We start from the raw sequence: 14,216 nt of genomic DNA, 5'->3' as shown, positions 1-14,216 counted from the left end.
TCCTTATGGCTTCCAATCTTGCAACTGGTGCAAATGTTTCATCATAATCAATTCCCTCCTGTTGAGAATATCCTTTTACAACCAGCCTTGCTTTATTCCTTGTAATTATGCCATCACTATCAGTTTTATTTATGAACACCCATTTTGTACCAACAACAGATCTGTTCTTTGGTCTTGGCACTAGGGTCTAGACTTTATTTCTTTCAAATTCATTTAACTCTTCCATTGCTTGCACCCAATCAGCATCTTTAAGAGCTTCTTCCACTTTCTTTGGTTCAGTCTGAGAAAGAAAAGAGTGATAGAGACATTCATTTGATGTTGCTATTCTAGTTCATATACCTGCTTCAGGATCTCCAATAATTAAGTCAGGTGTATGTGCTTTAATCCACTTCCTTGCAGATGGAAGATTATCTCTAGAACTGGATGCTCCTCCATGATCCATGTTGTCTCCATCAATATTTTCTGATGCTCCCCCTGAAATTATGCTCTCTGAGTTGGATCCTTCAATATTTGAGTTTCCAGAATTATCAGTTTTTGAGTTTCCAGAATTATCAGAACTTGGCCCATCAGAACTTGATGAATCAGAACTTGAAGAGCCTATTCTAGATTCTGATGCTTCTTGAAATGTGGTTGTATCTTCAATATGCCCCCCCTGCACAGGTGCATTTTCCTTTGGCGTAGTTACCACAGTTTCAATAATATCAGAGTTTAACCCATCAGAGTTTGCAGTATCAGGATTTAGACTGTCAAGATTTATAGAATCAGAATTTAAAACTTCATTCTTAAATCTCAGTTGATCATGATCATTGAAATCTTCAAGTCCAGTAATCTTCTTATCATCAAAAGAGACATTGATAGATTCCATGACAACCCTTGTTCTTAATTTGTAGACTCTGAAGACTTTTGTGGAGAGTGGATATCCAACAAAAATTCCTTCATCAGCTTTTAGATCAAATTTGGATAGATGTTCAGGATGAGTCTTAAGAACAAAACACTTGCATCCAAATACATGAAAGTACTTCAGATTTGGCTTCTTTTTCTTCACCATCTCATATGGTGTCTTTCCATGCTTGTTGATAAGTGTTGCATTCTGAGTAAAATAAGCAGTCTACACAGCTTCAGCCCAAAAGTAGGTTGGTAACTTTGCTTCATCAAGCATAGTTCGTGCAGCTTCAATTAGAGTTCTATTCTTTCTTTCAACAACTCCATTTTGCTGTGGAGTTCCAGGAGCAGAGAACTCCTGCTTTATTCCATGGTCTTTGCAGAACTCTTCCATAATCAAATTCTTGAACTCAGTGCCATTATCACTTCTTATGATTTTCACAGAGTCTTTGACCAATTTATCCAGTTATTTGACATGATCAATCAAGATAGATGCAGTTTCACTTTTTGTGTGCAAGAAATACACCCATGTGTATCTGGTGAACTCATCCACTATGACCATAACATATTTCTTCTTTGTAATAGACATGACATTCACTGGACCAAATAGATCAATATGTAGTAGGTGATAAGGCTCAAGAATTGAAGATTCAGTCTTGCTCTTAAATGTAGATTTTCTTTCTTTTGCCTTTTGACATGAATCACAAAGGCTATCAGGAGCAAATACTGATTTTGGCAGTCCTCTCACAAGATCTTTCTTGACTAGTTCATTTATATTGTTGAAATTTAAATGAGAGACTTTCTTGTGCCAATCCCAGCTTTCTTCAATTGATGCTCTACTTAACAGACAAATTGCAGAACCATCATAACTTGTTGAAAGCTTGGCTTCATAAATGTTATCATGCCTGTATCCTTTCAGAACAACTTTGCCTGTAGATGCTTACAACTTCACAGTGTTCTTCAAAAAAATCCACATGATAACCTCTGTCACAGATTTGACTAACACTCAGCAAATTATGTTTAATCCATGAGACTAGAGCTACTTTTTCAATGATGACATTCCCAAGATTGATATTGCCATATCCCAGAGTTTTTCCCATGTTGCCATCTCCATAAGAAACACCTGGGCCAGCTTTCTCCACAAAGTCTGATAGCAGGGCTTTATTTCCAGTCATATGTCCTGAACATCCACTGTCCAGAACTAGGATGTTTTTCTTGTTGCCCTGCAATCACAAAGACCACTAATGATTAGTTTTAAGGACCCAGACTTGCTTGGATCCTTTGGCCTTATTAAGTTTGTTAACATTTGCAGCGGATTTAGCATCAGAGTTTATGTTAACAGTTTTCTTATCAGAATTTACAATATCAGACTTTGCATCAGAACTTACACTAGAAGGAATAATGCTAACTTTCTTTAAAGAAGGTTTTATTTGACAATAATCATAGTACAAACTATGATATTCCTTATAAGTATAAATGGAATGCCATAAACTACCACAATGAAAACAAGGATTTTGTGGCCTATATCTAACAGACTGACTCTTAACTCCTGATTTTGAAGGTAAGGAGTTTATGTTCTTATTCTTCCTGTAAAAAGAAGCCAGATGGTTAGAATTTCCACAGTTATAACATTTCTTTCTAGGAGCATTAAGAACATGCTTATAATCATTGCTTTTATTCACACCTACCTTTCCATTCCTATTTTTCCTAGGTGGCTTTACATTGTTTACATTTTTGACATCTTTCAGCTTATGCTTAAACTGCTTCTTTGTCATTAAGCCTATGTTAACTTCAGTTGGCTTATCCTGTTTTGTTTTGTCAGAAGTTAATTTCTCTTTAACTTCTGATTTATCAATATTAGACTTTACAGCTACAAACTTACCAGGATTTACCTTTGGCTTTGTTTAACAACTATAGGCTCAATTTCTACAGTTCCTTTATTATTCTTATCATCTCCATAACCTAAGCCCTATTTCCAATTTCCACTACTTAACAGATTCTGAGTTGTTTAGCCAGAGTTAGTCCAAGTCCTGATAATCTCTCTTTCCTTTTCTAACTCAGTTTTTAGAGATTCATTCATTTTAAGCACTTCATCTCTAACATAGAAAGCATCATCTCTATCTTTTTGAGTTTGATGGAACATAACTAACTCTTTTTCTAAATAATCATTCATCTTTTTATAAGCAAGATTTTCAGAAGTTAATCTTTCACATGTTAAAGGTTGATCTCTATAACTAATGAACATGGTTTTAAGATATTTTCTCAACTCAGTAATATCATCAGTATGAAAAGCATAAGTTGTTTGAGGTACCTTTAACTCATCAGCTTCAAAACTGCTATCAGCGTTTGCCATCAAGGCATAGTTCACCTCACTTTCAGAATCTGAAGTATATGTCCAGCTTTTCTTCTTTGTGACAAGAGCCTTGCCTTTGTCACTTTTTCCTTTCTTGCAATCAGGAGATATGTGGTCTTTCTCACCATAGTTGTAGCATTTGACATTTGAGTAATCTCATCTGTCAGACTTTCCTCCTTTGCCTTCAGATTTTCTGAAACTTTTCTTATCAGAACTTGCACATTTCCTGGAAAATTTCTTTCCCCTTCTGAATTTCCTGTATGCTATCTTTGTGATTCCTTTCACCATAAGAGCACACAGCTTCATCATCTCTTCATCAGGGTCCATCTCAGATAGACTTTCAGTTATTCAATCATCATCACTATCAGAACTTGATGACTCAGTATCATACTTTATGATGATAGCCTTTCCTTTGCCTTTCTTTGAGACAACCACTTTAGGGGAATCCTCCTCAGCCTTAAGAGCAACTGTCCTTGACTTTTTCTCATGCCTCTTGCTTTTTTGATTCATCTCAAGTTCATGAGTCTTTAGCATACCATAAATTTCATCAAGAGTAGTTTGATCAAGAGCATAGTTGTCTCTTATAGTTGTGGCCTTCAAATCCCAACTTTTAGGAAGAGCTAAAAGGAATTTAAGATTAGTATCTTCAAGATCATATTCCTTATCCACCAGTGACAGATCATTCAAGAGTTTGATAAATCTATCATATAAACCAGTTAATGGCTCATCAGGTTTTGAGTCAAAGTGCTCATACTCTTGAGTGAGTATAGTCCTCATGTTCTTCTTAATTGAATCAGTTCCCTGGCATCTTGTCTCCAAGGCATCCCATATCTCCTTTGCAGTCTTGCAGTTAATTACCCTATTTGACATGACATTATCAATGGCACTGTGCAGCAAATGTCTTACCTTTGCATCATTTGCAATAGATGAGATATCTTCAGCTGTATATTCACTTTTCTCCTTTGTTACAGTCTGTGCTGGCTGATCTGCAACTACAACAGAGAGCTTGGTTGGCTTATGTGGTCCTTCATTAATTCTATCAAGGTATTCTGGATCTGTAGCTTCCAGAAACATAGACATCCTCACCTTCCATATGGAATACTCAGAAGGTTTCAGTATGGGAACCCTAATAGTCTCATATCGATTATGGATTTGAGTCTTTGGAGTTTCTTCAGTTTTGGTGGGCTTGGTTGGAGTTTGTGCTTCTTCAGACATGATTGTTTTTGGATCTTTACTGTATGTATGTGTTAACAGATTGCTCGGATACCACTTGTTAGGAGACACACACTGTATAAGGGGGTTGAATACAGTGTTTACTACAATCAAATCGAATATAAGAACTCAAGTAACAGAACACAGATTTTATTCAACACAATAAACTCTGTTACAAAGAACTGTCATCTCTTAGTGATGAACAAATTATCACGAGAGTTGCTAGGGTTACAATAAATAATAATCTCGATTAAGATAACACATATAGTGTAAACCCTATGTCTGTGTTTATATACTACACGGTTACAAGATAATCTTCTAATTGATATCGAATATAATTCTGCTTCCTAATATATATCAATCAGTTATCTTTTCTTCCAAGTATTCTATTCTTCATAAAATTCTTATCCATGCATATCTCTTCTTATGTTTGTCTCGATCTTCTTTCCTTCAATCAATCGCCTTCCTTATCTGAAAGTCTCCTTAAGTCCTGATATTATCTCCTGATAAATATCTCCTGATAACTTAAGTTCTGATATCTTAAGTCCCGACTTCAGTATAAGTACTGATTTCTAGTTAAATACTGATTTGTCCTGTTAAGTAAGATCTGAAACTAAACACAAATCATATTAGACATGATATCACAAATATATCTAACAAACAGAAACTTTATTCACATTAAATGAAGTTTTTTTTTATAATGTGTCTTTTAAGAAATACCAAAATATGTAACTTATGAATTTAAAGTGATAAGCAGATCAATACTTAGAAGTTATATAAGTGTTTGGATAATTTTACTTATAAGTCATATATTTATTACTTAAATAAAAGAAAATATATAATTTTTAAATATAATTATCTTAATTCGTAAATTATAAATTAAATTAACACACAAAAACATATATTCTAAAATTGAAATTAAAAAAATAAAAAATTCAAAATAATTTGAGAAAAAGTATGTCGGTACTAACAACTACAATTAAACCTCTTTAAAGTAATAGAGTTAGCGAATTTATTACTTTAGCAAGAGTAAAAATAAACTGTGTCCATTATATTGGGACAAAATATATTATTTTAGCGAGATTATTATTTTATCAATTATTATTTTATTGAGATTTAAGTGTAATAAGTTATAAATTCAATTTATATATTCGATCGACAAACACTCATTCGTAGGGGTGTTCACGGATTGGTTTGGTCCGGATTCTTATTTTTTTCGAACCGAACCAGTAAGAACGGTTTTTTGAAAATCAAAACCAGACCAATTAAACGCCGAGACCAAAGCAAGCCAGACCATAAAATAACGGATTGGTTCGGTTTTGAACCACGGTTTGAACTTAATCATTTACTTTTGTTTCATTTTTGTTAAACTTACATGGAAATAGTTATTTAAGTAAATGTAATATAAAATTTATCATATATATTAATATTATATATTACATAGAATTACTATAATATATATTTATTAATATTTAGTTTACATATGACCTTCATATACTTTAATTTAATTAAATAATACTAAGTATATGAATAAGAGTATAGCTGCAACATATTAACTGGAGTTTTTATTTAAAAAGTAATTTGATGTTTTTAATATAATATACACCCACACATAAACAAAACCATTATTTATAATCTTAACTTGTACGTATATAGTAGAATTTTTATATATTATTATATAACGGTCCGATTTGGTCTAAACGGTTTTAATTTATTGGAAACCATAACTAAACCATTTATGTGTGAACGGTCCGGTTAACCGAATCATTGAAAACGGTTTTAGTGGTTTCGGTTTTTCTTGGTTCAGATTACCGTGGTCCGGTCCGGATTCACGGTTTGACAGATTTTTTTAACACCCTAGTCATTCGATAACCCCTTTCGTGCTTACAAGAAATTAGTCCCTTGTAAGTAAAGAAACCAAACATGTTCAATTATTTCTTTATTTATAATGTATTTATGTTTTTCAATTTAGTCTTTTAACTAAAATTTATGTATTAAATTATTCTTTTACAAAAAAAACTTTTAACTTAAAATTATAATTACACATACGTCACTAATTGAAAAAATTTCAAATATATAAATAACTTATAAATCAGAATCTGTCCATCACTTACATAACCCTTGTCCTATTATAGTTATAAGATTTTTTTGGTATTTTTCGAAAAATACTCAAACTCAAAAATATTTTTGTAAAAAACTGTCATTTTTTTAAAAATTTACAAAAATACTGTTTTATTTGTAAAATACTCTCTTTTTTTACAAAAATAGGATTTTCTGTAATTTCATGCAATATCGAATGAAACAAAAAAAATTTTGATGCAACTAATTGCATATCTAGTTGATTTTGGTTACACCGTATTTTTGCAACAAAAAACTTTGATGTAACTAATTTTATATCTAATTGATTTTGGTTAATTTTGATTGAATCATATTTTTGTAAATATAGTTGGAAGATTGTAAAATCATAAAAAAACTTAAAAATATTTTTAGTTTTGATAATTTATCTTTTTTTATTTATTTATAAATATCTCCGAGTAAGGTACTTAGGCACCTCACCAAAAAATGACCCAAAATTAAAAAATTATTTACAAGTTACCTAACACATATCGTTTCCAGAGTGACGATCTGAAAAGGAAAATAAAATCGGAGAGGTTGTGAAGCTGCCGGAGCAGCTTCAGATTTGGTGGTGCTAATCCTAATCCTAATCCTAATCCTAATCCTAATGGGTTTCTTATCTTTTCACGGAAGGCTTCTCTTCGCCTCTTTCTTCATTCTTTCTGCTTGGCAAATGTACTCTCTCTCTCTCTCTCTCACACACACACACACACATACCCTCTCTCTCTCACACACACATAAATCTCTCTCTCCTTACCCCCTCTCTCTCTCTCCCCCTCCCTCTCTCTCTCTCTCTTAGTTGTTTTTCGTTTTTACACACGATTGTGATCTCTCTTATATACCGATTTCGCTTGTTGTTAGATATGGTTCCCTTTTTAGCTAAAACTGAAATAATTTAACATCTTGTTTAATGATTCTGTATGTTGCTCTAGTTTATACTACTGAGATTAATGATTGGGGTTTAAGGGTTGTATGTATTTTGTTCGGGTTCTCACACTTCGATAGTTACTCGTGTCTAGTTGTTTCGCGGAGATGGATGATGTATCAACAAGGCTTGATAATTTATTTTTAGTTATTAGCGGGGGCAGGGTAGTTAATGTAGATCATTTTTTACCAGTTTTTGGTCTATGGAGTACATTCATAGACCTTACTTGAGATTTTTCGAGCCTTTACCTAAAATTTTAGGTTTGTTCTAGATAGAATCTGCTCTTAACACTGTATATAGTGTAGTCACATTCTGATGATTATCGGTTGATTAGCCTTTGTAATCACATTAACAGTGATAAATGTTAAACTGATTTTCTTATATATTTGTAACTAGGATTCTAGATATTGAGCGTACTGGTGCATATTGCAAAAATACACAGATTTGGGCTAATATAATAGTACGGGAATTCTGTGGAAGGAATAACGACATATATGATTCCAATTTTATTACATTTGATGTTATGAATGATACAATGCTTTTACAAGACTAAAAACTTTATGCAAATTGAACTATTAATTTAAATGAATAACTTAGGGGGTGTTTATGGGAAGTTATTCTTCATTTCTTCTTATAAAGTGTAATTATATTGCAAACTTGATTGGCACGCATGCGCAGTCATGCGCGTACTCGCAGCTGTTTATGTATATGTATGTTAAAATTAGCAAGAACTCCTTGGAAGGTACTGTGCTCTTAAGTTGCCAACTGATATTTAAAATAAGTTGACAAAGGTTTACGCTCAAGTAACATTCGGTTGCCATTGATTTAGATGGTCACATTAAGTTCGTATAACAAGAGTTTAACCAGCTATGGCACCATAAGCATATTTAAATGTTTCCCACCCGAGTGCATTGTTTGAAGAATAGTTTTACTAATATATTTTCTTGTTAAATTGGCCTAAATGGATGCAGGTACAATGAATTTGGTGAAAATGGTGGTCCTGCAGCGAAGGCATTTGCTCCCATGGTATCTGATTTTCAGAGACTTGTGAAGTCCAACATAAATGTTGATCCTGCTATCAGTGTAAGATACAAGTTAATTTTTTGTTCTATTTGTTTAGTTGAAGTGCTTAAGTTTCATTTTGCCTTCTGTTCCTTCTCTCATTTGTTACTGTTCTTCTTCAGGCCAAAGATATTGTCCTAGTCTCTCTATTATTAAATGGTATCGGAGGTTTACTATTTATATTTGGCAGCCGAATTGGCGCCTATCTTTTGGTAATGTGTATTCTCCTATATTTCTCCAAGTACTCCTTCCATTCCTTCTTATGTGTGGTTCAGTTTTAAGCACACCCTGCTATACTCCAACCAAGTATGAAACATCAATATTGGTTTTGTAGAATCTTTTTAAAATAAGAAAAAGAAACAAGTTTGTACTCGGTAGTTGGCGTTGTTGTGGAAATTTAGTAATTAATGTCACTGCAAACTAGGAATGATTCAGATAATTAAGGAACATTAAGTTTTCTAAATAGGATACTTTTTTTTTGACGAAAGGTGGTGATTTTCAGATCTAATTACTAATTCTCACAAAATGCATCTTTTTGCTATATCCAATCATTACTTAGATGTGTAACCGGGTGCTCACCATTGCTCTGATATGGCATGGCTACTACTTTAACAAGGACATTACTCAGTCAGCCTTTAAGGCAATTCCGACGGACTTTGTACTGGTTTGTCCATTTTACTATATGTCATATGTATAATATATGTAATCTGTTTGATCTTAATTTGTACCATTTGCATCTACTCTGTTTTTTTTGCAGAATTTTGCACTTTTCGGTGCATTGATGTATTTCATAGGCATGAAGAACTTAATTTTAAGCAAGCAAACTAAAAGGAAGCTCGTGAGACCAAAGACAGCTTAATGAAATTTGTACTTGTGTGAATATTGTGCAAGCCTTTGGATGTTATGTAGATTGCATTGTGAATCTTGTTTACTCCCAGTATAGTTGTCGGTCTTTGGTCCTGTAGTTTACCATTTTCTAGAATAATTTTTTAAACATGAAATTAGAAATGTTTGTTTTTGCCTTTTTTAGATACAGAGCCTTCAGTGAATACATGTATAAGACACAAGGTATAATATTAAGCTCCTCAATATTCAGAGTTACTCTGTTGCATCACAGACTTTCTTTGTTAGAGGAAATATGTTCACCTAGCTAGTTTTTGATTTCATGAGAATTTATGCCAAAATTTAAAAAATGCTGAGAAAAACGGGGACAAACTCGAAATTTATGTGTTCTTACATAAGTGATTAAAATATCAAATCAAAATCAAAGAAATTCCAACAAAATCCAAATTATAACATTTTAAGTGAAAATATAAAAATTATCTGATAGAATTCAATCTGTCGTGGAGTGGTTTGATATGCGGGCATAAAAGAACCTCAATATTTTTGAAAAAAAAAATCTTGCCTATGTAGCTAGAAAATATTAGGTCCAGTTTGTTAGAAACATTCGACCAAAGTTAATTCTAAAGGTCCAGATTTTTTAAGCCTGCCTAAAATCCAATCTGATTTAATTTTGTGCTGGGATGACAATTGACAATTTGTATTTGATCCGATTAATATTCTATCCGTTTCAATTAAAAGTCATATCTAAATTTTCCTTTTAAATATGCGAGTGATTATCCGAACCTAACCAAAACATAATGGATCGGTTTGGTTTTTGTAAAACTTAACGGATTTGGTTACCATTTCTTTCTTGAACTTAAACTAGTATGTTACTTAGAGGTTCAATTTAAAAATATATATTAAACATTTAACTTCAAATGGAGTTCATGATAATTAATTCTAAATTTATAATAAAATATTTATATTTATATATTTATTTATGTATATATATGTCACATTATCAAATAATTATAAATGTCATTGGTGAGTTTTTTTTACTGTAGTGAACCCGCAGCCGCTATCCTTCGGTGCGCATTAGTTAAATTACACGGACTCACTCAATAACTAGTCCGCAATAACTTATAAATCACGTGAACTAAAATAAATTGTATTTAAGTGACAAACTCTGACTTTCACTCAGGAGATATAATCATAAGTTCTTCTCTGATGAAATTTGAACCTATAACCAAGAGGATAATTATCCTCTTTTTAACCAACTCAGTCAACACCCATGACATATTAGTGAGCTTTTGATATACTTTATGAGAGATAAACAAAAAATATATAAAGTAATTATATTTTTTTTTGACGAATAAAGTAATTATATTTGATTGCACAAGAAAGGCAAAATGAAGATAGTATTGAAGTTGAAGCCCAATTAACAAAAAACTATTATTATTTTTATTAAATTAAAGCAATGACTATTTTAATTACATCTAGTATTGAATCAATTCTTAATTCTCTTTAAGTAATTTTCTTTTTAAGGGGTCGTTTTGTTCAAATAGTGGTAAGGTTGAAATCAGGAGCCAGATTAAGGTGATATGAGCTTGAGATATATCATTTATGATATCATGGGTTTGATTGAGTGCTATAATGAATATGTTCGATTTAAAATATTATTACATTAATAATTTTAATTATTTTAAAATATAATTTAATTATTAGTTTAATTTATAATTTATCCATGCGCGGTAATATTATTATATTTCAATATGTGAAAATGAGATTAGCAATGCTGAATAGTAACTATTTTGGTTGTAGTTGTCATAATGCTAACTAATTAAACACGATCATTTGAATGATAAGCATGCACGTTTTTATATTTCAAGAAAAGGAAGAATGACATGATATACAGCGCAGCTTAGATTTGTAATTATACTTAGAAGTAACAAAAGATTACCCAGATTAGCTGATCCATTGGACAGTTCAAATACCAATAAAACTATATATCTATGCTTATTGATAATCCCAGATCATTCCGGGTTCTCTCCTTTTTTTTACTCGTACTTAAGCTCTATTTGGATGGAAATAAAGGCGTCGTTCGGTATATTAATAAGATGGACGTCTGTAAAACAGAACCAGAGGGGGGCGTCCTCACGGCACTTTCGGTGTTAGAATGTGAAAGAGTTTTGAAAGAGAAAGGGGTAAAATTGAAATTACACGGGTGTAATTGGTGTGTGTATATATGTGTATGTATTAAAGATGAAGTAACCCCTGATATATACTGCTTTTGTTCGGCCTTTTATAGACTTGCCATTAGCAATTAGGGGTTTGTACCTTTGATCTGAACTGTAGATGTGTTATGGACTGGAGAATGCGTGGACGTCTACGATGAATTGGTGTACTTCTGGATCTGGACCGCAGTAAGGTTTCAGAACCGGGTCACCTGGGCGGCATAGATGCTGCCACGTATTCTGGGCCTTCCACGGTTATTACTTGATAGATCCTGGACTCTTTCTATTGAGTACAGAGCTCTTTTTAATGAACCTATATTATTATGATATTATTATGAGCTATCACTTATATTGTATAAAAGCAAGACAAGTATTTTAGGGTTCCCAATCAGTGTCTTTGGACAGTTCACAATGTGTGTTCCTGCAGTGTTGTATATAAGCAAACGTTTTATGTGTTTTTTGTGGGAATTTCACCAAGTCAATCCTCATGCCCTCATTTTGTTCAAAACCCATGGACGCGTTTCCGACCTTGTCACGCGCACAGGGTCCCACTAAACCCTAAAATAATTTCCCACAACGAATCAAAAGAAAAAGAGAAAATGTGGGAAAAGAAAGAGGAGAGTAAAACAAAAACATAAATCCAAAGCTTCCCCAGCCATAAGGCAAGCCCCATCAACTAAAAGAAAGTAGACTATTTCCCATTTATACTATATATATATCTTATGTTTTCTTCCATTATATTATACTAAGTTTATGTTCTATACATTATTAGTGTCTTTGCTTTAGCTAAGCTCTGTTTGTGCCTTTACATTTGTAAGTGATTCTATCCATTAATTCCAGGGTTTTTGCATCTCTTCTTTAATTAATTCTCTACTTTCCTCAACTTTCTCTTTGTTTTGCATTATTCTAAGCTCATAGTTTAATTAACATCCTTCATGTTTATCTTCATATTGTATCTAACTAATTCTCTTCTTTAGTTTCTCCTTTCGATTTCATTTTCGAAATTTCATAATACAGACCCTAATAGCTAGCTTTGTAGTCCAATTAAACCCTTAATGAAATTTCTTGGTTTCTCTCCTAGGTCAGGAAATTTGGCGATCTAACGGCTTTGACCTCAATCAGAAATAGGTCGGTCGGAAAGGACTCTGTGTCTTGTAGTGTATTAGGAACCATGTCTAATCCGTGGTGGGCCGGACAGGTAGGGTTGCTTCCGGGAATTGATCCTAGAGATTCTTCTCTGATGCTAAACAACAAAACACATCAAGATCTAGGAACAAATAACAACAATAACGGTGGTGATGAAGAAGATGAGAGAGATAACTGCGATGAGCCTACTGAAGGAGCGGTAGTTGTAGGCTCTCGAAGACCTAGAGGCAGGCCTCCGGGTTCGAAAAACAGGCCTAAACCGCCTATAATTGTTACACGTGACAGCCCTAATTCACTTCGTAGTCATGTCATGGAAATCGCAAGTGGAACAGACGTGGCAGAGAGTATAGCTCAATTTGCACGGAGACGACAGCGTGGCGTTTGTGTACTAAGTGGCAGTGGCTCAGTGGCTAATGTCACCCTCCGTCAACCAGCTGCCCCGGGTGCTGTAGTTGCCCTTCATGGAAGATTCGAGATTTTGTCACTCACCGGGGCCTTTTTACCTGGACCAGCTCCTCCGGGATCAACAGGCCTTACGGTATACCTAGCTGGAGGACAAGGACAGGTTGTTGGAGGAAGTGTGGTGGGGTCACTTGTCGCGGCAGGGCCTGTTATGGTAGTTGCTGCTACTTTTGCTAATGCAACTTATGAAAGATTGCCACTAGAGGAGGATGAGGAAGAGGGGATTGTGGGCGGAAATTCACCGCCAGATAATATCGGAAATAGCAGTGGTGGAGGACCACATTCAGGCTTTCCAGATCCATCAGCTCTGCCGATTTATAATATGCCACCTAATTTGGTACCTAATGGTGGCCAAATGAGCAGTCATGATGCATATGCTTGGGCTCAAGCTTCTCGGCCGCCTTATTAACACGAAAACACCTACATGGACAGAAATTGTCGTTTCTTGTTAAAGAAGGTTAGGAACTTAATTATAAGTCGAAAAATGTGTGGATCTGTTTTGTAATATATATAGAACGAGTGATGCGAAGAAGAGAGCAGCAAACACATGCAGTTCTCTACATTTGTTGTATATATTGAACTTCTTTTAAGTTTTGATTGGCTCTATGTTTGTAATAAAATGTTGCTTTGCTGTGTAATGGTTTCATAGATTATGATTAATGTGTGTACCTTTACATAGGTGGATCAAATGATGAATGTTTTTACTTATTACATATGAAGTGAATAAACAATGTCCAGCAGTTTGGATTGATTATCTAATTCTTTGAATAAAGAATTGGGAGCACAAATTAACAATGGATGCCCAGCTGTTTGGAGCTGTACTTAATAATTATGTAATGAACCGAATATTGAATGTTATTGCTGCAGTACTCTTCACTTCTTCTTTAAGCTTACAAAATAACACTGCAACAAAAACGGCTAATGAGCAGCTGTAGCTCCTGTTGAATGCACGATATAATTAACCACTAATATATACTAATGCAAGTGTCCTCCATGTATATTT

The 14,216-nt window shown here is 33.6% G+C and overlaps 2 protein-coding genes across 3 annotated transcripts; both read left to right on the top strand.

The window, feature by feature from the left end:
• The first annotated feature begins 7,009 nt into the window (after nucleotides 1-7,009).
• Nucleotides 7,010-9,650, top strand: LOC141659318 (uncharacterized). The gene is made up of 5 exons (XM_074466124.1): nucleotides 7,010-7,237; nucleotides 8,459-8,570; nucleotides 8,672-8,761; nucleotides 9,109-9,213; nucleotides 9,307-9,650. The coding sequence occupies exons 1-5, from the start codon at nucleotides 7,170-7,172 to the stop codon at nucleotides 9,406-9,408; spliced, it is 477 nt and encodes a 158-aa protein (XP_074322225.1). The 5' UTR covers nucleotides 7,010-7,169; the 3' UTR covers nucleotides 9,409-9,650.
• Nucleotides 9,651-12,262: 2,612 nt separating this feature from the next.
• Nucleotides 12,263-13,893, top strand: LOC141659317 (AT-hook motif nuclear-localized protein 20-like). Of its 2 annotated transcripts, none has more exons than XM_074466121.1 (2): nucleotides 12,263-12,418; nucleotides 12,687-13,893. In XM_074466121.1, exon 2 carries the CDS (start codon nucleotides 12,777-12,779, stop codon nucleotides 13,620-13,622), a length of 846 nt encoding a protein of 281 aa, XP_074322222.1. In that variant the 5' UTR covers nucleotides 12,263-12,418; nucleotides 12,687-12,776; the 3' UTR covers nucleotides 13,623-13,893. The 2 variants fall into 2 exon arrangements, with proteins under 2 accessions (XP_074322222.1, XP_074322224.1); XM_074466123.1 differs by having other exon boundaries at nucleotides 12,270-12,418; nucleotides 12,692-13,893.
• The last annotated feature ends 323 nt before the right edge of the window (nucleotides 13,894-14,216 follow it).

This window comes from Apium graveolens, chromosome 5, assembly GCF_009905375.1.
Source record: "Apium graveolens cultivar Ventura chromosome 5, ASM990537v1, whole genome shotgun sequence".
Lineage (NCBI taxonomy): Eukaryota > Viridiplantae > Streptophyta > Magnoliopsida > Apiales > Apiaceae > Apium > Apium graveolens.
This window is presented reverse-complemented; position numbering and strand designations above follow the sequence as displayed.

Bases quoted from the DNA above. Each gene is read 5' to 3' on its own strand.
- LOC141659318 (XM_074466124.1), top strand. From the start codon at position 7,170: ATGGGTTTCTTATCTTTTCACGGAAGGCTTCTCTTCGCCTCTTTCTTC. The intron at 8,571-8,671 runs GTAAGATACAAG...GTTCTTCTTCAG, and splicing joins ATGTTGATCCTGCTATCAGT to GCCAAAGATATTGTCCTAGT. The intron at 8,762-9,108 runs GTAATGTGTATT...ATCATTACTTAG, and splicing joins GAATTGGCGCCTATCTTTTG to ATGTGTAACCGGGTGCTCAC.
- LOC141659317 (XM_074466121.1), top strand. From the start codon at position 12,777: ATGTCTAATCCGTGGTGGGCCGGACAGGTAGGGTTGCTTCCGGGAATT.